The 23359-nt window shown below is 36.1% G+C and overlaps 1 protein-coding gene across 3 annotated transcripts in view; it reads left to right on the top strand.

Moving 5' to 3' along the window:
• LOC125649115 (neuroendocrine convertase 1-like) overlaps positions 1 to 23359 on the top strand; it is a 47130-nt gene that overhangs the window by 3622 nt on the left and 20149 nt on the right. For all 3 annotated transcript variants that reach the window (XM_056164718.1, XM_048876350.2, XM_048876349.2), the window contains exons 2-5: positions 6810 to 6914; positions 16688 to 16816; positions 17548 to 17656; positions 20745 to 20782. In XM_056164718.1, coding sequence (XP_056020693.1) covers positions 6810 to 6914; positions 16688 to 16816; positions 17548 to 17656; positions 20745 to 20782 — 381 coding nt within the window. The remainder of the gene's footprint in view (positions 1 to 6809; positions 6915 to 16687; positions 16817 to 17547; positions 17657 to 20744; positions 20783 to 23359) is intronic.

Raw genomic sequence — 23359 nt, 5'->3', positions numbered from 1 at the left:
TTTTCCAAACGTTAGCCAGTCCCTGCGAGTACTTCTGTTTACTTAACTAAAACTCGTACAACTATCAAAGGATGAAGAGTTAACAAAATGAAATTACGTGACGTGGAAGTAGATTAGAATTACCGTGAAGTATTTGGACCGCACTAATCCTGATAACGTTCTGATTGATTTATTTGGTCTTTTAGCAACATCTTTCTAATTAGGAACAAAGATTTTAAAGGAATATCAAAGTCTGATCACAGGAGCATACAGAATTGTGTTTTGACAAAGAGAGCTGCTTTTAATGTATTTTTCCTGTCATTGGGGAAACGAGGTGGAAGCTTTCAATTTTCTAAACTAATGAAGTTCAGTTTAAAGTAAATATATCAAGAAATTCCTTTTTAGTAATTAATCTTCACATGTTTTAAGGTGTTACTTTAATTTGTACATGTAGTAACTCAGATTATTAAAGAGAAGGATCTATCGAGAAATGCTTCTTCTGAATAAAAATGTTTTTTTAAAACGAAAATGCGAACCGGCAGAGTACATGCATATATGTAGGGTTAAACACGTATGTATGAATTTTGTTGTAGTATTCAGCAAAAATAGTGATTTATATCTGATTTGATTTTACACGTTGATTACATGTAATTTTGTGATTTTTTTTCACATTGTGACAGCACTGCCTGTACAATGCAGGTGCTTTTAAGTTTTATACAAATGTATATCGATTGTCATATGGACAAATATGTTTAAATGTACAAAGGTTCATTTTAGAAACACCTGTCGAGAAAATACTGTCTGCAATGCATATATTTCAACGAGAGGACGTAAATTATATTTATTTATCGTGTTACTTTTATACAAAAAATAAATCGTTGATTACTTGTTGGTGGATAGTGAAAGTGTGTACTAGTTACTTTCTTTTAATGGGCGCCCCTGTGTTTACAATGAAAAAGTAAACATGGTGCAGTGAAACGAAATATTATACAGCAGATGTTCTCTGAATTGTTGGACTTGATATTAAATATCCACATTAGCCGGAACAATTATAAACGCTGCAGTATCCATTTATTGTTTAGTCGTAGTTTGATCAAGTTTACACCAACGAAAATAGCACGTAAGCTTGCATTTATTCTACTATTCCAGTAATGTCTCTAAATCGCATCTCGTCATAACAGAGAAAAATTTAACGCACTTGAGCTGACATCATACTCATGTTCGAGCAAAACCTAAATGACCAGCTTTAGTGCTAATTATAGGTAATCAATTGTCAGTACTCAAAGTTTTATTCCACCTCCCCTTCACCTCTTTGAAGCCTAATCTCGCGTGTAAATCTCTGAAATGATTCCCATACATTACTATTCTATATGCCCTTGTAAAACATTAGAAGTTTAAATGATTCAAATGTTTAAAGATTTGCAGTAATATATGTCAATCGATTTATGTAAAAAATGTACAGGTGGCGATAGCATTTGTGGATTGTGGCTTCATTTCTATGACGTCAGAAAGTGAATTATTTCGCAAAATTTTTCAAACTTTCAAAATAGCACTCTCATTTTGTTTTACAATAATAGAGCGCAGGTGTGATCAGATACCATCCCTTTACATCATCATTTTACACGTTATGTCAGTGAACGATGTATGTAAACCCATTCTCCATGTTTCTCAAGCAAAATTGAATAATATTTTCGCTGAAAATAGCAAGATATGAAATTGCGTCATTTTACCTGTTACTCTTAGAATGAAATAGGGCCGCTGAAGTACAAACTATTGCGGGGTTCTTTTTAAATCACCAAATACGGGATCAATGTACATGCATGCATTTACTACCAGTGGACAGTTTGCGTAAACCTGCATACCTACTAAAGTACATATATAGAATGGGAAAAAATAGTAGAAAAGGAGTGTTCCGGAACGTACAATATGTAGCTTTATAGAGCGCTACTCATTGATAGAGGTTGTGCTACGTGTAACTTAAAAGACTTATAATGTCATTCTTACACCAAAATCTCTGAACACCCTGCTTCTTGTCAACAGCTAAAACTAATTACAATATTTCAATATCTTCATAAACTGAGAAATACGAAAGTCGAAAAGTCATATATAATCTGAACCTTTAATAGATCCAAGTAAAGTCCGCAGTTCATTGTTTTTCAAATATGATTTAGGATTTCAATAATTTAAGCATGAAAATATACTAAATGCCAGGTGATCTTGTACAAAGAGCGAATATTTTCTGATGATTCTCATTCACAAAGAACTATATCATTAATCAAAATTTTATAGGAGTTCAACTTCATTGTAACCAAAATGTATGCCTTTCTGTAGGCCTGTTTGTTTACTTCATGGAAATGTTGGATTTTTTTAATAATGTGCTCTTTCTCTCCCCAATCTTCGAGTTAGATAGCCTGAAGACGAAATAATGTCTTCCCATGAATTTATGGAACTTTATCTACATGTATATAAAATCAAATAATTCATGTTACCATGGGCATATAACAAGAATTTCATGTCTATTCGACAAAGGTGGCAAGATCTGGAAAAAATTCTACGCGACAGAATGCATTGGTGAAAACAATGATGACCCATCATATAGATCTAAAGGGCTTTAATGAGCTCTTTTTATATTAAGTCGGTCTTGCAATTAGTTGTTCGCAGTGTGCTTTCAAGTTGATTTTAATGGGGGGGGGGGGGGGGGGTTGTTTGTGTAGAATTACGAAAAATATTGATACTAAGTATCTATCGAAACAGTACCTTTTGTGTACCCTGGAATTTAATTTCCGACAACAGAACAGACTTCATATCACGATTTATTCTAAAGGAGACGCAAAAAAATCATTGATGACAAGATAAAGTTACATCGTCGCAGAAATCATTAATCATGGTTTGGTTTTCTAAATAATTTCAAAATTTAGCCTCTCTAGATTAGTTTTGCTGCAGTACAGAATTTTTATTTAAAATTCACCTATATCTATTCATTTCGAAACATTGAAAATAAAATCGGTATTTTGTAGGTTTAACTTTTGAATGTTCAGATTTTTTTTTTTTTTTTTTTTACATGTATAAAGCAAAACTTTACATGTGTTTGGTCAAATACAATATAAAGGGTAACATTAATTGCATGTCGAATAGGAAAGGCCACGCTGACTTTTGTGGCGAATTTCTAATGAAACACGATTCCCCGCCCTGCAAACGTGTTGTGTGTAAGTTCTTTTTATCTTGTCGCGATTTATAGCTATAAATTTAAAGCGTCGGTTACTTTTCAACCATTTGTCATCCTTTCTCAGATCTAGCTGCATACTTGATATGGAATTTCATTTTGTCATCTCGGTTTCTAATCTTGGTCCTCGTTTCTTTGAATTTGATTTGAATCCAATTTCCTTTACGTTTCTGTACTGATTGTAAATTATACGATATGTTGACTATTCATAGCTATAAAGTGATACTCTTATCTCCAAACACCAACGCTTTTTGAAAGAATTTGAAACGACTGCCCAGAGTCATGGTACTCTAGTTTGTCTTATTTCAGTTCTTAACTTTATCAATTTGAGGAATATTAATTGTTATTAGATATGACATATATCAAACATATATATATACATGATGTTTTGTTCATTGATTATGTTTTGAAATATACAGGGATATCGATGCAACATGGTGGAAGTATACCCACCGTACTTTATGGGAGAAAAATAGGTTGAAAGTCACCAGCATTCTATCATCAAATCGTTAACAAGAGGACTTTTTGTTTCGGACACCAAATATTTGTTGTTGTTTTTTTAATCATAATGAAGAATTAAATGGGTTGGACAGGTTAAATTACATTGAGATTTTAAATTCTTTTTACTTTTAAATATATAAATCGTAATTAAGTCATTTGCGTAAATAGTAAGATGACGTCAAAACTCAATACCAGAATTAAAAAGGAAATAAATGATTGAGTTATACACATTGGGTCAAATGCTGTCTGACGTGTTTCATACCGATTGTTAAGCCGTTCTTGGCACACTGATTTGACTGCGGATAACTCCGTTTACCTGATCAGGATATGGGGCTCACGGCGGGTGTGACCGGTCAACAGGGGATGCTTACTCCTCCTAGGCACCTGATCCCACCTCTGGTGTGTCCAGGGGTCCGTGTTTGCCCAACTATCTATTTTGTATTGCTTGTAGGAGTTATGAGATTGATCACTGTTCGTTATCTTCACTTTGCATGTATGTGCTCTTCATGGATTGTATTGTTGGTGGGTTGTTTTTTTCATGATTCTATAGAAAAGATACATGTTGAGCTTACCTTTTGGAGCTTAAAAGCCAGGAAAAGGTTGACATCATCTCTGGACAAAGGAGTATCAACTCATGAAAAGGTTAATCTCAAAGAATATTAAGTTAAGACTAGGGCAAAATACGGACCCTTGGACATACCAACGACGGGGTCAGGTACATGGTAGTAAGCATCCCCTGTTGACCGGTCACACATGCCGTGAGTCGTATATTCTGTAGTTAAAGTAAGTGTGTAAAGTATGGTCTAACAATTGGTATGAAAAATGTCAGACAGCATTTGACCTAATGACAGGTTGTATTGGTAAATTAGATAGTTATAACGACCATAAAATTTGCGAAATGCTGACTTTAAACAAGACAGTTGAAACCCCCTTTAAAATAACTTATTTGTCAGTATCCTGCCTTGATTAGATTTAAAAACTGATCATACGCAAAACAAGCTCTTGCGTATCGAGTCAGTTGAGAGACATAAACACCATATGCAGGTGATAATGGAATATTGCTTCATGAATATGGAAAGTTGACGATGGAGAAGTTGAAGGCATCCAGTCGTCATAAAGCTGAACTGTTTGTTTGCTGTTAACATCTGTGTTCAATAAAATATCTAAGTATGAAGCAGATGTGGAAGATTGTTATTTCGAGTTCATTGGAATATATCGAATCGACATATGAATGAAGATTATTGTTAATTCCTAATAGATAAAGCATCTTTGATATATCTATAGGTCGAGTTGAAGGTCACAGCAGAAATTTTTTCTTCTAATGTAGAAGATCAAAGCAACGAGGCATAGTCAGCATTGAACGAACAAAGCATGACAAGATTTAATTTTTGTGCCAATCTGATGTGATAATGTAATTGATGTGATAAATGGGTAGCCTTACTACCATTCTTTATCTCTTACATTTATCAAACTCGGCATGTTTCTTCATCCTCTTCATTTCCAAAAACAATCCTGCCCAATATCTTTTGTTTGTTAACAATACACATCTCTTTTTCTTTCTAACCGGACACCGTCGTCTTTTGGAAAAGCATAAAAAGGACAACCCTTAGAATACAACATCTTTCGTTGAAATTCAACATTGGTGCTATCATGGAATAAGATCAGAACTTTATAGTCTGTAGAGCTTTGGACCGACATAAACAAAAAAATGGTCTTTTAGGATAACATTAAACCCAGAATAACTAGACTGCTACATATATTTATAAATATCTTCTTTTGCTTCAGAGGCTATCAAATTGTTACTCCTTTTAGCATCAGTGTTTTAGAATTCCCTTCGTGGAACAAATGATCTTTTTAACCGACCAAGAACTATTCTAATATTCCTCAATGATTCTTGTTTCTTGAACACAATTTGGAAACATTCCTTTGATTTTTGGGGACATTTTAAAACTGAAACAATGTAATAAAACACAAAACCCACATAGGCCTTTGAGAACAATTGAACTTACCGGAAAGTTCTAAATTGTACATCAAATAGGATCATAACAAAGATATATAACAACTTAATCTTTGAAGAGTCCATGAAAGGAATATGGAGGCAAGGAAAGGGATCCCTTGGATAATCAAAATCTGAAATCACATTGTGCACTTGCCTCTAAACTAGACTAGTCCATCTTAATTAATGGCATAAGTACGTCACAAGATGATGGATTTCAAGGATTATCCGACTTTCCGAATTTACATTAATGTTTAAATAATGCGTTCTTTGGGAGAAAAAAGTCAAACGTAAGATACATAAGAAATAAATTTCATTAAGGAATGAACTATAACGCTTCAAGCCAGCATACTTCATGAAGCATGTTAGTGCTTTAAAAAACTCATTCATTTTTTGTCGAAATCGTTAAAACAGACTTACATGTACCATATTAAAATTATTTATCAAGATTCATTTGCGCATTGTTTACAACTGCAGTTTGTAAATATATCAAAGGCGAAAACATTGGAAATGTAAATAAGAATATATAGAACATGCGAACAATACGTTTTTGAAGCTAAAAATCAATAGATTTGAACAAACGATCAAATCTGTATAAACAATGAAATGGCATATGTATACATGTATATTTCTGAAACCGGTATACATGTCTTCACTCAAAACCAATATACTTGTTTTGAAACAGCGTCAATATAGTAGATATTTGATTATTATCTATTGTATTTTTTTTTAAATCCTTCCAATTAAAGCAGCCAGATTGGACCTGTTTATCCATCGTCCTTTCAATCATTATATAGTCTTGGGAACGATCCAGTAAACTGTCCTACTTGCAGTATGCTGTGAAATGCTTTATCCTGTGTAGCCAGCAATTGGTTAACGTTATTCCATATAAATGATTTGAAAAACAACAGATATTTATGCATTTATTTATTCCTGTTATCGGAAAGAACCACCTATGCATGGTAAGGTTATACTGCCAACGAAGAATGTATGCGTTACCTGATATACATGTATATAGAAAAATATTAGTAATCACAAAATATCGCGTAGTGAACTAACAACTTTTCTCGTATTTCGAGACTTTAATATCACAAGTCCTTGCTTTTCCAGATAAAGCCATTTGAGGACCACTACTTGTTACGTCATCGCGATGTGCCGATTAGATCCAAGCGTGGGGCTCACCACCACACCAGACGTCTAGAAAAGGATGGTCGCGTGAGTATTCCTTTTTCTGCACTAATGCTACAGCTACTGTCCTCAAGGCATCAACTGGATGAGGGGGTAGTATAGGATAATTAAACGGATAAATACTAAGGGACCAGTGTTAATTGTCTGTTGGACGAGTATACTGTTTCTCCTTAATTAAGAATTGTTAATGAAAATTGTTATAAGTATATAACAGTAACATCTACCTATTTAAAAGTTGGCTGTTAGTCTGAGTCGAAATCACCAAATACATTTTGTAAGTTGAACGAGCGAGTGTAATAGAAAGTAAACTCACTGGGGTACCTGTCTGCCAAAGGAGATGATGGAAGTAGCAGTCTGCAGTCACTGTAGTACAACATCATGTTGTTTAACGACAAGCCAGCAATATTTCCACTCTATTTCGAGGGTAACGGTAAAGAAATTGAACGGACCATTAATGGAGTCTCTGTGGCGACCCCTAATGAACCTGCCCATTTATCGAACGCCATAGCGACGTTATGCGTGCCAAGGGGTTGCACTCTTGACACAGGACCTACATTTACATATAACGTCCCCATCCAATGGGTCATTGTAGTGCATCTACGTAGAAATCTTGTTGACAATATTTGTAAGAATTATGTCGATGGTGATTTATTGTTGAAAAGGTCGCGGCAGCCTAACGGTTAAGGCTCTCGCTTCGAAACCGGGAGTTCCCGAGGTCGATTCTTCATCACGGCGCTCGTCAAACTCAAGACGTTTATTATCAATACAGGCTGATCTTTCGTCATGAAGTGAAGTCACGGGTCTTTCTGATATGACCTTATAAACGGTACGCGTTAACATGATAAAGAATCCTCATTGTTGTAGTCTTGAGCGTTATGCATAGGTCAAAATATGTGGCACTTCGCCTACAGCACTCTATATATTTTTTTACTCTCCAATTGAACGTAAAATAACTAACAAACAAATTAAACTGATAAGAAGGCTACGTAATCTTGTTTCCAAATACTCAAGTGTCTCAAAAACTGTGAACAGAACTTTTTTTAAAAGTAAAAATGTCGTCGAGGTGGAGGGGTGTTACAGATATTTCCTAAATCAAAGGATGCATGTAATACTTATTGTGATGGGTATTGCTAAAACGCGGAACGGAAAATATCGTATAGATGTTACATGTATGAGGTCAGCATTTTGTAAAATCAAAAGGTTCGTTATGAATAAGGGAAGCAGAAGTTACAGAGAAAACGGGAAGTCATCCTCAGAATCCACCATTTCAAATACGTCATACTAATGCATAATTATGTATTTCAAATTGATTATAACTTTTCATGAAAAATACATTCCCGGCTTTGTCATTTTCTGACACAGCCCCCCCCCCCCCCCCCTTCCGATTGTGACAGTATGTTGTTCACACAAAACATCATATATGTGCTGAAAAAGACTTGAATTGTGATTTCATTCCTTTCAAATAATATTACTTTATTCTGGCTGTCACCATCTTCACAAGTCAAGGGTTATTCAATAACCCTTGACTTGTGAAGATGGGCTGTCACCTTAAGAAACAATTTTATGAGCCTATCCAATGAATAAGAGGTTTTCACCCCCACCCGAAAATAACATTGAAAAAAGATAAAATAATTTTCTCAAGAATTTTCGCCAAAAATAGCCTTTCTTTAAAAATCGAAGTTGCTTTCAATCGAATTAGATATTCATAAGGTAATTGAACTTGAACTTGATTATATTTCTACAACTGCTATAATATACATGTACATTTATGTATCACACCATTTAAAGCGAACGAGCCCGGTGTGTATAAAAGACTTGCCTCATTTGGGATCGACTGATGTAAAATGAACGTTCGTACATACTGTATCTCGCCGATTAGTGTTGAGCCCGAAGAGATACGGGGGGGGGGGGGGGGGGGGGGGGGGGCGATTGAAACAGAACCAATGAAAATATGACCCCAGTAAGAGGCTTTATTTCGTAATATATGAAATGATAAAAGGCTATCAGAGAATCTGTATTTGAATGGAATTGAAAGGTCATCTCATTGTCAATCTAAATAAGATACATGTACCAATAGTTATATAGATTAGATATACATGTATAGCATTAGTGCCAGAAGATCTCGCTTATATACGATTGGTGTACATATCAGGGGCGTAGCTTCGTTAGGCTCAAGTAGGCACGTGCCTACACATTTTTTTCCTTTATTTTCAAAACACATTTTTGTCCATAAATGTTTGCAAAGTAAACATATATATTTCTAGTATTTGAAATCGGATATAAAATTATTCTGCCGGGCCTTTTCTTTTTATAATGTATTCTACATGTTTATATATTTTTTTCTAAACTTTGGTGATCACAATGACTCGCTCTTGCACTTAACAGTTTAAATTTTCCAAAAGTTGTGCAATATTTAATGTCTACTGCAATCATTTTGATGCTCAGAGTAGTGCAAACGAGTCCTAATATTTCAAACTTTTCTTGGGGTATCCTGTGGGGATCCGGGTTAGAATAGGTCCTCAATACCCCTTGCTTGTCGTAAGAGGCGACTAATGGGGTTTGAACCTTCGGATGAGACTGCAAAAACTATAGGTACCGTGTCACAGTAGGTGTGGCACGATAAAGATCCCTCCCTGCTCAATGGCCATAAGCCCCGAGCATAGGCCTAAATTTTGCAGCCCTTCACCGGCAGTGGTGACGCCTCCATATGAGTGAAATATTCTCGAGAGGGACAATATTTAATCAATCGGGGGTAACCCGCGACCCCCACCCCCAGCGAGAGGGGGCTACCCCCTCCTGTACCTACTCCCTCAGCGCTTCGCACATCGGTGAAACCTTCAGTTTCATCACACGTGCCTACACATTGAAACAGTCCTAGCCACACCCCTGCATATGCGTTAAAGACGTTTTACTACAAGAGAGCGGGAGGGGGGGGGGGGGTATAGACATAGGCTAGCGTGTTCTTCCCATTCCCTACCCATCGGTGTCGCTGCTCACTAACACCTCTGCCATTGCCAAAAGTACAAAATTGTAAAACGTGTTGTAAACTTTTATACAAACATTTAACCTAGCTTAATAAATGTATTTACAGTCGACTCATGCTTTGCATGGTGGGGTAACCCTACCATATGGGGGAAAATGAATTAATTGTATAACAAATTTAGTGAGTTAGATAGCATTTGTTAATAAAGCATAAAGGTAGAAAAACTTAATAATTGGTCATCTTTTTTATATGGCCACACTCGTCATAACCAAATATTTTTTATGAGGATGCGTTATACACATTTTATGATATACATCTAGTGTACTATAAAATACTTTAGTATAAAAACATGTTCTTACTAGACTTTTTTAGGATATGCCACCTGTTTTCTTTAACTAGACTACTATTTACAGAGGGTACACTTGCATGTTAGGGATTCTCACTTCTCGGATTAGTCCACAGCGACGGATCCAGAGTGGGACCAGCTTCTGGGTTTTAATATGTCAAATAAAAGAGCATTTTGCAAAGATCGGGGTATATTCATTGCCTCAAATATGTGAATTGTGCCAAGAACACGAGATAATGAATTTTACACTGAGACACAAATAATTCCCAGTTCAAAACTCATTTCACATTAATGAACCATTAACTCTCTCTTGAATTGATAAAGTTTATGGGTAATTGTTAACCCCCCGCTCCTGATGATTGGAAGCTGAGGAGAATTATTTTATATCCCTCTGTTTAACGTACCATACCAGTTGTTACTGTAAATTAGTGAAAGTCGGGTCTTTCATTATATCTACCACTGCATGCGCCGTCAGTTGTGCATGGCGAACACACAGGGAAAACTCTATGGGGAATCAAACGATCCGCTCTATTATGGTTGTTAAAGCCTCATTGTTGTTTTGTTTATTTGTTAAACATCCCTTCGAAAACATTTCACTATGTCAAGGTCACAGCAAGAGACGGATACTTTCTCGGTTATATGTGTCACTGTGAGTATATATGTTTTAATGAACAGGCAACTACGCAGTACGTACACAATAACTGATGTCTAATGACCTAATGTCGCAATAGAATAGTAATAAAGGTTATCAATTGAACTCTTGCAACACAAAGAGAATACCATTTCACATAAAGACATCATACAGAGTCATTTTGTATTATTGACTTCGGTAGTAGTGTCCACTGACTTAATATTTCTCATCTCTGGTATTTAAATCAATTGATTTGGGCCCATACACCGGATATTTTCTTGTTGCTTTTGAATACAAATACAACTTGTAATTGATTTCTGTCACAAAATGTCGCGGTCTTCGATGATACCGGATATTTCATTACTTCTAACTGTCCCGCAGAAAGCATCAACCAATCACATTTTGACACGTGGGATTTTGTATTGAGCTATTGTGTAGCGCTAATCTCCCAAGTAGGCGAAAGCTAGCTACAGTGATTGTAAATTTTGTCATTCCCAAAAAGTGTCCACACAATGTCTTTCTCTAGTACTCGTATGTAAACCCCTCAAAACTCACCGAACAACATATGCAGAGGTGGGCGAAATCAAAGAGAAAGAGGAAGATTAATATTACGAGCCACGTGTGTTCGTGATGTCGAGATTCATTGCACATGATGCACTGGAGTAATCAAACGGATGCTGAATACAAAACAAATTGTTCAATTACACGCTCCATAGATTCCGTATAAATTTACTGCTATGAGCAACAGTGTTTTCACCCGTATTCTTTTGACAGTCGTTAATTGCCTTGACTTAGTACTTACACTAGAATGTACTTTAAGTTTCTAACACAATGATACTCGGTCAGACGTGCTTAATCAAACTTTCACAATTTTCTATTTTAGTGCCGTGGAAAATGAGCATCGATTTTTTTTTTTTAAAAATCCGCAAGATCTTATTTTTATCATTGCAACAAAGATTCTTAACACAAAATGTAAAGTCATATTGTAAAGACTATATTCGAGTTTTTAACATTGTTACTTTGGAGCAAAAGAAACCGTACCTTCACTCAGAACTTTATTGATAATAAACCCACAAAATATAACTTTACCTCTATTTTAGCAGAATTACACGCCATTCATTTAATTCAAAAATTTTGTAAACAAACAACCAACGCTTAACTACTATAATTTTTCATTGTTAACTGTAGCTTGCGAAAGCAAAAACTTTGATATTTTGATCTACTTTATCAAAACTTTCTATACTAAAGTTATTATAGTGAAAAGGTGAAGATACCGAACAATGAGCAACCTCATAACTCCCAAAAAGAATACAAAATTCATAGTAGGGCAAATGCGGGTCCCTGGACATACCAGAGGTGGGATCAGGTACCTAGGAGAAGTAAGCATCCCCTGTCGGAGTAAAAAAAAATATTTAAATAATAAAATGCTTTCTTTATTGTTTCATCGGGTGATGAGGTTAGTTAGCATTGCAGAAAAAATGCATAACCCACTTACGCGGGTTATGCAATTTTTTTATGCAATGATTGCTACTTTCATCACCCAATGAAACAACAAAGAAAGACATTTTATTGTTTATATTTATATGTATTTCAAAATAAAAATATAAACTAGAATTAAGCACTAAAATATCATGTGGTTGACCCATTGGCGTTAAACGGAACAGCGAAGGCACCCTTTGACCTTGATGACATCCATATTTGGTAATGATTTTGCAGACAGGTGGTACTAGAAAACCGGATCGAACTAGTTTGCAGTAAACATGTATTCAATGTATGATGAAAGCAGTGTCAATTTCAAAAGAAATGTAAGAGAAAATATTCTGTGAATTTAGACATACAATGTACTCTAATTAACTGCGGAAAGAAACATTGATACGTTGACTTCCATTAGTGAAAATTTTTGAATAAGTTTCATGAAATGACATTTTGATGAATATATCATAGCAGAGTAAATACTTTAACATTAATGAAAAACTTTGATTTTCTGCATTAAAATCTTTATTCTGTGATTCACTCCAGTGAACGCTTTAAGACTGGTTAACTTTATAGTAAACAGTATGATACATGTACTTTGGTTTGTTGTGGGGATCAATCTTTGATTTACTATAGAATACGTTGGCACTATAATTAACGATAGTAAACTTTTGGATGTTAATTATGCATCCAGTCGTTGTGCTAGATGTCCAGAAAATTCCAGGCCAGAACATTAGACGACGGATTTTGATTTATAGTGCATTTTCAAGATACAAATCATAGATTCCCGCTAAACATCACCGTCATTGACCCAGGGGCCCTGGATGGTTTCACTCCTTATCATACCCCCCTTCAAAGAAGAAGGGCATATTGCTTTGTATCTGTTGGTTGGTAGACCACATGTCCGCGCAATATCTTGAGAAACATTCACTTGATCGTAATGATATTTCATATGTGGGTTGGTTATGAGTAGAAGAGGAACCCTATTGATTTTCCGGTCAAAAGTGAGAAACCTTTCCTTGACAAACACCAATACATTGTTAAGAGTAGATGACCCCTATTGATTTTGAGGTCACATGATCAAAGGTAAAACTAGACATAGGAATATACTGACCACTCAATGTCTAGAGAACCCTTTGCTTGACAGATATCAAACTTGGTTCACTGGTACTTCTTCAGGAGAAGGTGACCCCTACTGATTTTCAGTTCACATGGTCAAAGGCCAGACTGGACATAGGGATATACTGTCCGGTCAATGTCATGAGAACCCTATGCTTGACAGGCATCAAACATGGTACACTGGTACAGCTTCAGGAGAAGATGACCCCTCTTGACTTTGAGGTCACATGGTCAAGGGTCAAACTGGACATAGGAATATATTGTCAGCTTAATATCTTGAGAACCCTTTGCTTGACAGACATCAAACTTGGTACACTGGTACATCTTAAAAAGTAGATGACCCCTATCGATTTTGAGGTCAAAGGTCAAGGTTATAAACTGGACATAGTAATATATTGTCTCCTATATTTCAAGAATCATTTGCTTCATTTTATACCAAATTTGGTACACTGATACAGCATAAGGAGAATATTATCCCTATTAAGTTTTAGGTCACATGGTCAATCCACTCTGACCATAGGAAAATATTTTTTGCTCAATATTTTGAACTGGTTTGGCACTACTATCAATTAAATGATGTATGTGTATAACCCTTTTCAATTTTGCACCATTTGGGGGGGGGTATATTTTTACAAACATTTCTTGTTTTTAACTATGTACATAGTTCAGTTGCTTTATATCCAGGAGTTAGTCCCGTGAGGATCCGGGTTAGAATATGTCCTCAGTATTTGATTATTCAGAACAATACCATAGATATTTTCATCGCAACAAACTTGGTCAATATGCTATTACTATAATATATCATATATCAAAATATTTATCATGTCCCTAAAAATGTAACTTTAGCATATAAATGGCTCAAAATGAAAGAGAACAACGCCAGGGTTCTCAAGAAACAGTGCAGTTTTTTCTAAATGCTTAAGTTTATTTTTTAAAATGCTGGAAACATTTTCATTCAACACCAATGGGCAACATAAAAGGTGAAGATAACGAACAATGATCAATCTCATAACACGTACATGTATCATAAGACGTATTCTTATTCGAAAAGTATTATGGTATGGCGTCGTCCGTCTGTCTGTACCTTGTGGACAGGATACTGACCGAACCGTAAGCTGTAGGGTTTTACAACTTGGTACATTTGATCACTATGATGAGAGGAAGATGCTTATTGTTTTATCAAGATCAAAGGTCAAGGTCGTAGTATCACATAGTAAAAAAACCTTGTGGGCAGGATACAAACTGAACTGTAAGCTCCAGGATGTTCCAACTTGGTATATTTGATCACCATGATGAGAGGAAGATGCCTATTGTCGTAGTATTACTTAGTAGGAAAACCTTTTAGGCAGAATATAAGCTGAACCGTAAGCTCCAGGATATTGCATCTTGGTACATTTGATCACCATGATAAAAAGAAGATGCTTAGTGTTTTTCAAGGTTAGAGGTCAAAGGTCAAGGTCGTAGTATCACTTAATAGGAAAACCTTGTAGGCAGGATACAAACCGAACCTTAATCTCCAGGATATTACAACTTGGTACATTTGATCACCATGATGAGAGGAAGATGTCTGTAATTCTTTAAGGACAAGGCCGCAGTATCATTTAGTAGGGAAACCTTAGCTTGTAGGCAGTATACAGACCGAACTGTTGGGTCTAGGACCGTCAAACTTGGTACACATACACTTTATGCCAAGTGGAGGATCACTATTGTTTCTCAAGATCAAAGGTCAAGGTCGTAGTAACAGGATACAGACCAAACCGCTGGGACTAGGACCATTAAACGTGATACACATATATCGTACGCTAAGTAAAAATATTATATAAAGAGTATATGTATTGTCTGTTTTTATGATGCAAACTAAGAATGTCACACCCTAATGATTGCTGATACTACTTGAAGCCAAGTTCTACAAATCATGGTGTAAGAAAAACACTCTATATTAGCTTTTCACGGGCGTATTATGTATCGTTGGCTGTACTCTTGTTATATGCAGTAACATTTTGATTTTATTGAAGAAATATCATAATTTGACAGTAAATACGGGTTTTTTTTTCCCATTCATGATTTAACATCCGAATAGTGCGCAGTGAGAGCTGTAATCATATAGTTTATCTTTTATTTTTAAATAACAGGTAGATCTGTAGCTTTCTGGTCAATCCATTCCCCACCTCCTCCCAAAAACATCTGTTACAATTCAACAAGTTTTATAAAATGCAATATAAAATCTGTAAACAATGCCGACCACGCAAACAAGTGTGTCGCTCGCACTTTTGAAGCGAGTAGATAATATAAACGGCGAACAAAAATATGTTGATTAACGATTAAATGTGATTTCAGCTGTGATTGATAATGAAAAAGTTGATCATAATCATTGTACTTTTCCATTTGTATGTGAACAAATTTTGGACGCGATATTTCCATCTTTATAGTGTATGTAATGGATAAGATTAGAGATAAACGTGTATTTTGATATTGAAAGGTACCAGTCACGGCATCCTAGAGGTTAGGTCAATCGCTTCGCAACCAGGAGAACCCGGATACGATTCGAGATCCCGCGTCAAACCTTAGACTTCTAACATAAGTCATAGTAACTATTTATTCGCCAATATATGCATGTAGAATTTTGAAGTCTTGATGTCACAATGAGCTCGAGAACACTTTATGACACATAAGTAGTGTTCAACTTGCATAATATATTTATTGTATAATATGAAAGACACCCGTGTATTTCGGAACATGACATAGTCATATATCTGTGCCTTGAAAGACCGTTAGTTTGGTAGTTAACGAGAAAACTAATTGAGTCGTCAAACGTCATAAACTGAACATAACAACGTTATTGAATGTTATATTTTTGTTAATGACATTCTCTAAAATTAACGTCTTTATATTATACATGTATGTTGACCGTTTTAATATTTTCGTAGTATTTACATTTACCGATGATTTGTACAGTAATGAATTATTTTGTTTCGTCGTACTTCTCATAAACCATTGGGAAATTCTTCGCTTGGATGTGACACATAACTGTATCGAAGTTCCTCGTCAGTTTTAATCCTCTAGCCCGTTTCGGTTGTTTTCTAACAAAACTTGCTTTGTTTGACAGTAGAAAACATTATCAAGTTATTTTCATTATCTTAATTTTTTTCAAAAGTTTTTCAAAGACATGTATATAAATTGTCACTTTAGAATTGAGTCATTATTTGCTGTTAGAAGTTCATAATCTGAATATATATTAATTGTTTTAGGTGAAATGGTCGGATCAACAAGTGGAAAGAATTCGAAATAAAAGAGGTATCGTCACCTCTGACGTGGAAGCGAGGGCATATAAGAGTTTAGATTTCAGCGATCCTTTATGGAACAAGGAGTGGTATTTGGTAAGTTAATTAAATTTCATTCACAGAAACTTAGCCTTGAGGTAGAAACCGATTATAAACTTTCTTCAATTGTTAAGACTTTTGATGTATACCTATGTAACAAATGGGCATCTGTGTTACATGGGACAAATTTTAAATATTCCGCCGTTTGTTGCTGGTAGCCGTACAGCATTTGGTGCACTTTTTATATGGATTATTTGTTTATATTGTGAACATCATATACTATTTCATGGTTTGAGCGAAATAAACTCAATCGAATCGAATTGGTTGTCTGAATTCCAATGATATATATTTCCAATATTTTTACCTATGATATCTTTACAAATTGTAATGATAGTCATTTCCTCATGAATTATTCATTTCAGTTGTGAATAATGCGCGTATGAATCTTGATTTAACAGCTGGGAATTCCAACAGAATTGAAAGAAGAATGTAAATAGTTTATTAGAAGAAATCAATTTCATTTTAAAAATACATGAGGATATGAACTGCGATGCTTTACACGTGCACCCTTCCTGAAGCGCGTTATTTCTAATTACCATATAAATGCGCATAACTTGTGTTAAATCTGATATTACCATTCTGGCAAAACTAAATATACAGTGGGGAAAAACCGTATTGGAACACTTGACAAGTGGTGTTTTTTAAAAATATTTTGACATTTTTATTTTTAAAAATATCTGGCTTTCGTGGATTGACTTATTAAATGGAATTTTGCCAAATTATTACAGCATGACACTCGTACCGATCTCAGTCTTCCGAAACTCGATTTGCATGTGGTTCCAGTTTGGGCGAAAGGGATTACGGGAAAGGGTGTTGTCGTCTGCGTTTTGGATGACGGTAAGAAATGAACGTTATGTTCATTTTGTTAGTGTAAAATCATTGTAAACATGAATGTCAATGTATTGTGTGATCTGATAAAGCCTAATTGGTACAATGTAAGTACTATTGCCATAGATCTAAATCTTCTTATTCGTTTGTGTCTTAATTGCATGAAAACAAATGTCCTACATGTGTAGAAGTCTGCAACGGATGATATGATATCTAAATTGAATCTGTGCTTTTTAAAATGTAAGAAAATTGTTCTTGCAAGATTCTATTCCTTAATCACATGATTTATACATGTGGAAAAAAGTATTGCAATACCAAAATTACTCCTTTAAATATTTTGAGAGCAAATTATTTTGAATTCAGTATCACAATTGTTTATACCTTTGTATGTAATGGCGTCAAGCTCGCCAACGTTCAATCCTATCCTCTTTGTGTATTGGTTGGACGAGAGTCGCTTTTTCTCAAAACAACATCAAAACGTATGACTTTTCAACACTTCACACTACCATTCCTCACGATAAATTAAAGACTAGACTTTTTGACATCATAGACAGTTGCTTCCTCAACAAAAATGGAAAACGGATATATTCATATCTACTGATCAGTCATTCAAAAAATTATTTTGTTAAACACCACTCAGATTCCACGCACAAGTTGAGATAAAAAAAAAATATGCTAGAGTTACTCTTCGACAATATCTTTGTGGTTTTTGGTGATCAGGTCTTCCAACAGTCTGTTGGAATTTCCACGGGCACGAATTGTGCTCCTTTGTTAGCTGACCTGTTTCTATATTCATATGAAGCAGACTTTATTCAAAAACTTCTACGTGAGAAAAAAAAATCTCTTGCTGTGGCCTTCAAGTCGACATTTAGATATATTGATGACGTTTTATCTATTAACAATAATAAATTTCATTCATATGTCCAATCGATATATCCCCGTGAACTCGAAATAAAAGATACCACAGAGTCGTCCACGTCTGCTTCATACTTAGATGTTTTATTGAGAGTAGATATTAACGGCAAACTAACAACTCAACTTTATGACAAACCAGATGATTTCAGCTTCTCCATCGTGAATTTCCCATATTTATGTAGCAATATTACTGTTATTTACAGTAAACTTTCCTCAAAGTTCTACGTTTTATCTTTGAAAATGAACGGCAATGAATAAATTTACTGATGGTGGTTTTACATTTTTGGAGATCAAGTGATGCTGTTTAGAAAAAATAACGCCAAACATGAAAACTGTTATTCGTCTTATAATGGGAAATTAATCACACTTGTGCCAAGAGAAAAAAAAGCTGGTATTGCGAATTTTTCCACAGGTTCATGTACATGTATGTAAAAGATATAATTCAGAAACTATTTGCTGCTTGTTTATTGTTCAATTTTACTTTATGACTGAAAATGGGGTCATCTGTAAGCCGTGGAGACTTTCATCTTGTTTCAAAACTAACATCAGATGACCTTCATGATTAAATCATTTCGTGCTGATTTGATAAACTTTTTCAATGTATAGTGAGCCACCTTAAACTATTAAATCCTCTAATAAAGGCTATGTTAATTGATTGTTTTACGTCTCTTTGAGAATATTTTACTCATATTGATAGGTGAAGTACCACTAATTTAGACCAATGCTTAGGGTTCAGGGCCGTAGCACTGTGGGTTCTTTAACGTGCCAACACCTGTCGCGACAGGGGACCTCCGTTTTTAAGGTCATATCTGTGATTCTAGATCTTACTTCTAGATGCCTAGATTTTGGGGTAGGAGCAATCACTATCTATGTTTACTCTGGTTTGACACGGCCATGGCAGGAATGGGATTCACGACCTCCCGGTTACGAATTAATTTGTCTTATAAAATATACAAATTATTTCACATTTGGGACACTTAAAATAAGTTTTTTATTTGTTCACATATAAGCTTAGAAGATCAAGGAAGTTTTTCTCTCTCAAGAATCACAAAGGCATTCATCAAATTAACATACAAGGATCGTACTGTACACTAATTGTATATTGTAGAAATTTGTTCAAAGTTTACATAAGGAGGAAATTAGAAGGAAAAAAAATATTTAAATTTTAATAATTCTCTAAAGGATTAACATAAACGTACAATTTGTGACATTAGAACATACAAAAATTGTCAAGTTCCAACATCCTTTTGAACTCACCTTAGCCGAAGGGTCAAGTGAGCTTTTCTGATCACATTTTCTCCGTCGTCCGTAAACATTTCACATTTCGATCTTCTCCATAACCGCTGGACCAATTTCAATCAAACGTCATACAAAGCATCTTTGGATGAAGGGGATTCAAGTTTGTTCAAATGAAGAGCCATGTCCCCATCAAAGGGGAAATAATCACGAAAATGCAAAAAAGGGTTGGTCATATAAAAATCTACTCAAAAACCACTTGGCCAGAAAAGTTGAAATTTACACGAACGCTTCCTGACATAATGCAGATTCAAGTTTGTTAAAATCATGGCCCCCGGGGGTAGGATGGGACCACAATAGGGGATCAAATGTGATTCGGGTGAGCGATGTGAATCATGGTCCTCTTGTTTTAATCCAAATATAACAAAGTACATAAACAGGGATCCATCCAAGGTATGACCTCTGTGTTCGTCATCTCCTGTAATTATATATCGACAGATAACGGTAAAAGACGATTTCACTAAAATTCAGTCAGACTGGCAGTGAGATTAAGCTACGTGATTGTAAGGGATCTTATCAAGTTTCTATAAAAATGTCTTGTCATCATTCCCTAGCCCTTTTCATACTGACTGTCTAGGGTGTCCGGGTAGCGTAGTGGTTAACTCATTCGCTTCTCACCGGTGCGACCCGACCTCCATCCTCGGGATCGGCAGAGGTTGTATGTGAGAGGGTAGTGTGATCGCCCACTCGGGCACACGTGGGTTTCCTCCCACATCAATGACATCTTCACGCCAAACTCTGAGCCGACGAGAAGCATTAATATAAGTTGTAGAACTTGTTTGTTAATCGTCGTAACAAATAAAATTTAAACTTTTATGTACTACGTGTGTCTCCAGAGTAAACTTTGTTGTGCATTTGATATTTTTCTGTGATATTGTCTCTACAGGTCTTGAAAAGAATCACACAGATATTGCTGCAAACTATGTAAGTATAATCATATTGTCTCTTTGTTAGCATTGCTTTAACAGGTCGCGGTAGCTCAGTGATGAAGCATTTGCTTCAAAGCTGTTAGGTCGTGAGTTCCATCCCCGTTCGTGCCTTGGCCACGTCAAACCTAAGACGTAAATTGCTCCTTTGCCAAACACTCGGCATTTAGAAGTCAAAATCGCAGGTCTTTTGGATGTAACCTTAAAATCAGGTCCCGCGTCGCGGCAAGCGTTGGCACGTTTTAAAAATAAAACCTCAGTGCTAGGGCTCTGAATGCTAAGCTTAGGTTATTTCACCTAGAGCGGTGACGTCTCAGTATGAGTGAAAAATTCTCCACGGGACGTTAAATAAATAATCAATTAATCAACATTATTTTGTTTTACAACTTTTCGTGTGAATTCTTGCTGGCCAAAATGATATTGTAGGAGACATAATTATCTGTCAAATAGCATTATCATCTGACAAGTCGACAAAAAGATTTGAAAAGTCGACATAATCTGATCAAATCAAGTGATGGTAGAAATATGCCACCATAGGAAATCATACAGTGAGGAGAATAGAATTTATCTTTGATGATAAAACGAAGTTCTAATAAACACAACGAAATTTATAAAACTTGTGCAAGTTATTGCACAAACTTCAGGCGCGTACATTTTTAACTGATTTGATATCATAGTCCGCGGCATAATCCTTTTAAATGCAATTAAGTACAGCACGGTGAAGATGAGATGCATTTAAATTGGTAAACAGGACAATTTCATTCATTTTACGACTTCAACGGGTCTTAATATGAGATTGTTATTCACATGGTGTATAACATTTTACCCATGTTTAAGATCTGTATGAAGTACATTTTGTATGTGGTGTAGTCCAGGGTAACTCAACTTGTGTTCAAAGGCTAACCATTGAGTATGAAATAATGCGGTAAAACAAGTTGGTGGGTGGGTTGTATGTATGCTCGAGAATCTTTCGCTCATATGGAGACGTCACCATTGCCGGTGAAGGACTGCGAACTTTAGGTCTTTGCTCGGCGCTTGTAACGGCCTTTAAGCAGGGATCGCTAAAGCAGGTGTAAAGTGAGAGCAAAATATAAAACATAAGAACACTCCAAAAGTGTCGGACCTCTAAAGTAGGTACATGTACAAGGTAAAGGAGAAATTTTATAAAACACGAAAATTACTCATAGACATGAACCCTAAAAATAACAAGTTTTCCTCCGGACAAAGAAATTAATTACATGTGGAATCTACAAAAACAACACAATTTCTAAGCTAAACTAACTAAAGCGTCACGAGAGGCATTGTGTCACTGGTACAACCTTGAGCGCCATGCATAGCTCTAAATTTGATGCACTTCATATTTCTCTATATGAGTAAAAAGAAAACCAGTCACGAATAGGATGTATTAACGAGGGACGTATGCCGTCCTATATTATAATAATAAATAAGTCACTTGAGAGTGGTTCCTTCCCAAAATCTTTCAAAGGAGCTATTGTGACACCACTTCTGAAAAATGCTTCACTGTACCCTGACATACCAAAGAACTACCGACCAGTCTAACCTTGCATATCTATCTAAGTTGATTGAGAAGGTTGTAGCAGCACAGATACATACACATCATGACATGTACCTACCTCAATGAGAACAATCTATTGGGGCCATTCCAAAGTGCTTACCGTCAAGGGCATAGCACTGAAACGGCACTTCCAACGATGTGGTTTGTGCTATCGGAGAGCAGAAGGCTGTCTTGCTAGTGCAATTGGACCTATCGGCTGCCTTTGATTGATTGATTGATGTTTTTCGCCACACTCAACAGTTTTTCAGTTATCTGGTAGCGCCCAGTTTTTATTGGTGGACGAGAGAACCCAGATACAATGTAACTGGGAAGAGACCACCGACCTTCCGAAAGTAAACTGGGAAACTTTCTCACTTACAGGCGCGAGAGGGATTCGAACCCGCGCCGGCAGAGGTGAGAGGCCGTGTGATTTTGAGCGGGATGCTCTAACCACTCGGCCACGGAGGCCCCTCGGCTGCCTTTGACACTGTAGATCATTCACGCTTGCTGCAAATACTCAAGGAGCTTGGATTTAAGGACACTCTGCTCATGTGGTTCGCGTCCAATCTTACCAATCGGACCCAGATTGTCAAAGTGAAGAGAGCGAAGTCTGGTGCCACTGAGTTGGTCTGCGGTGTCCCTCAGGGATCGGTCCTCGGGCCCGTTCTGTTCAACATCTACACAGCATTCCTGGGGAGTCTTCTCGGAAAGAACAATGTCTTGTACCACATGTATGCTGACGATAATGAACTGTATATCAGCTTTAAAGTCCAACAGACCGCTCTTGTAATCAGTCAGATGGAGTCTTGCTTGAGATCAGTTCAAACCTCAGCATCACCTCAAGATCAACACAGACAAGACTGAGGTGCTAGTGATATCCTCTAAACAAATGGCCTCTAAGCTGCACATACCATCACTGCAAGTAGGAGACGACTCTATCACTCCTGTTACTAAGGTTAAGGGCGTTGGTGTAACCATTGATTGTCACATGACCATGGAGGCACATATATCATCAGTGTG

Source organism: Ostrea edulis, chromosome 5 (genome assembly GCF_947568905.1).
Source record: "Ostrea edulis chromosome 5, xbOstEdul1.1, whole genome shotgun sequence".
NCBI lineage: Eukaryota > Metazoa > Mollusca > Bivalvia > Ostreida > Ostreidae > Ostrea > Ostrea edulis.
The sequence above is the reverse complement of the archived record's forward strand: the minus strand, read 5'-3'. Positions and strand labels throughout refer to the sequence as shown.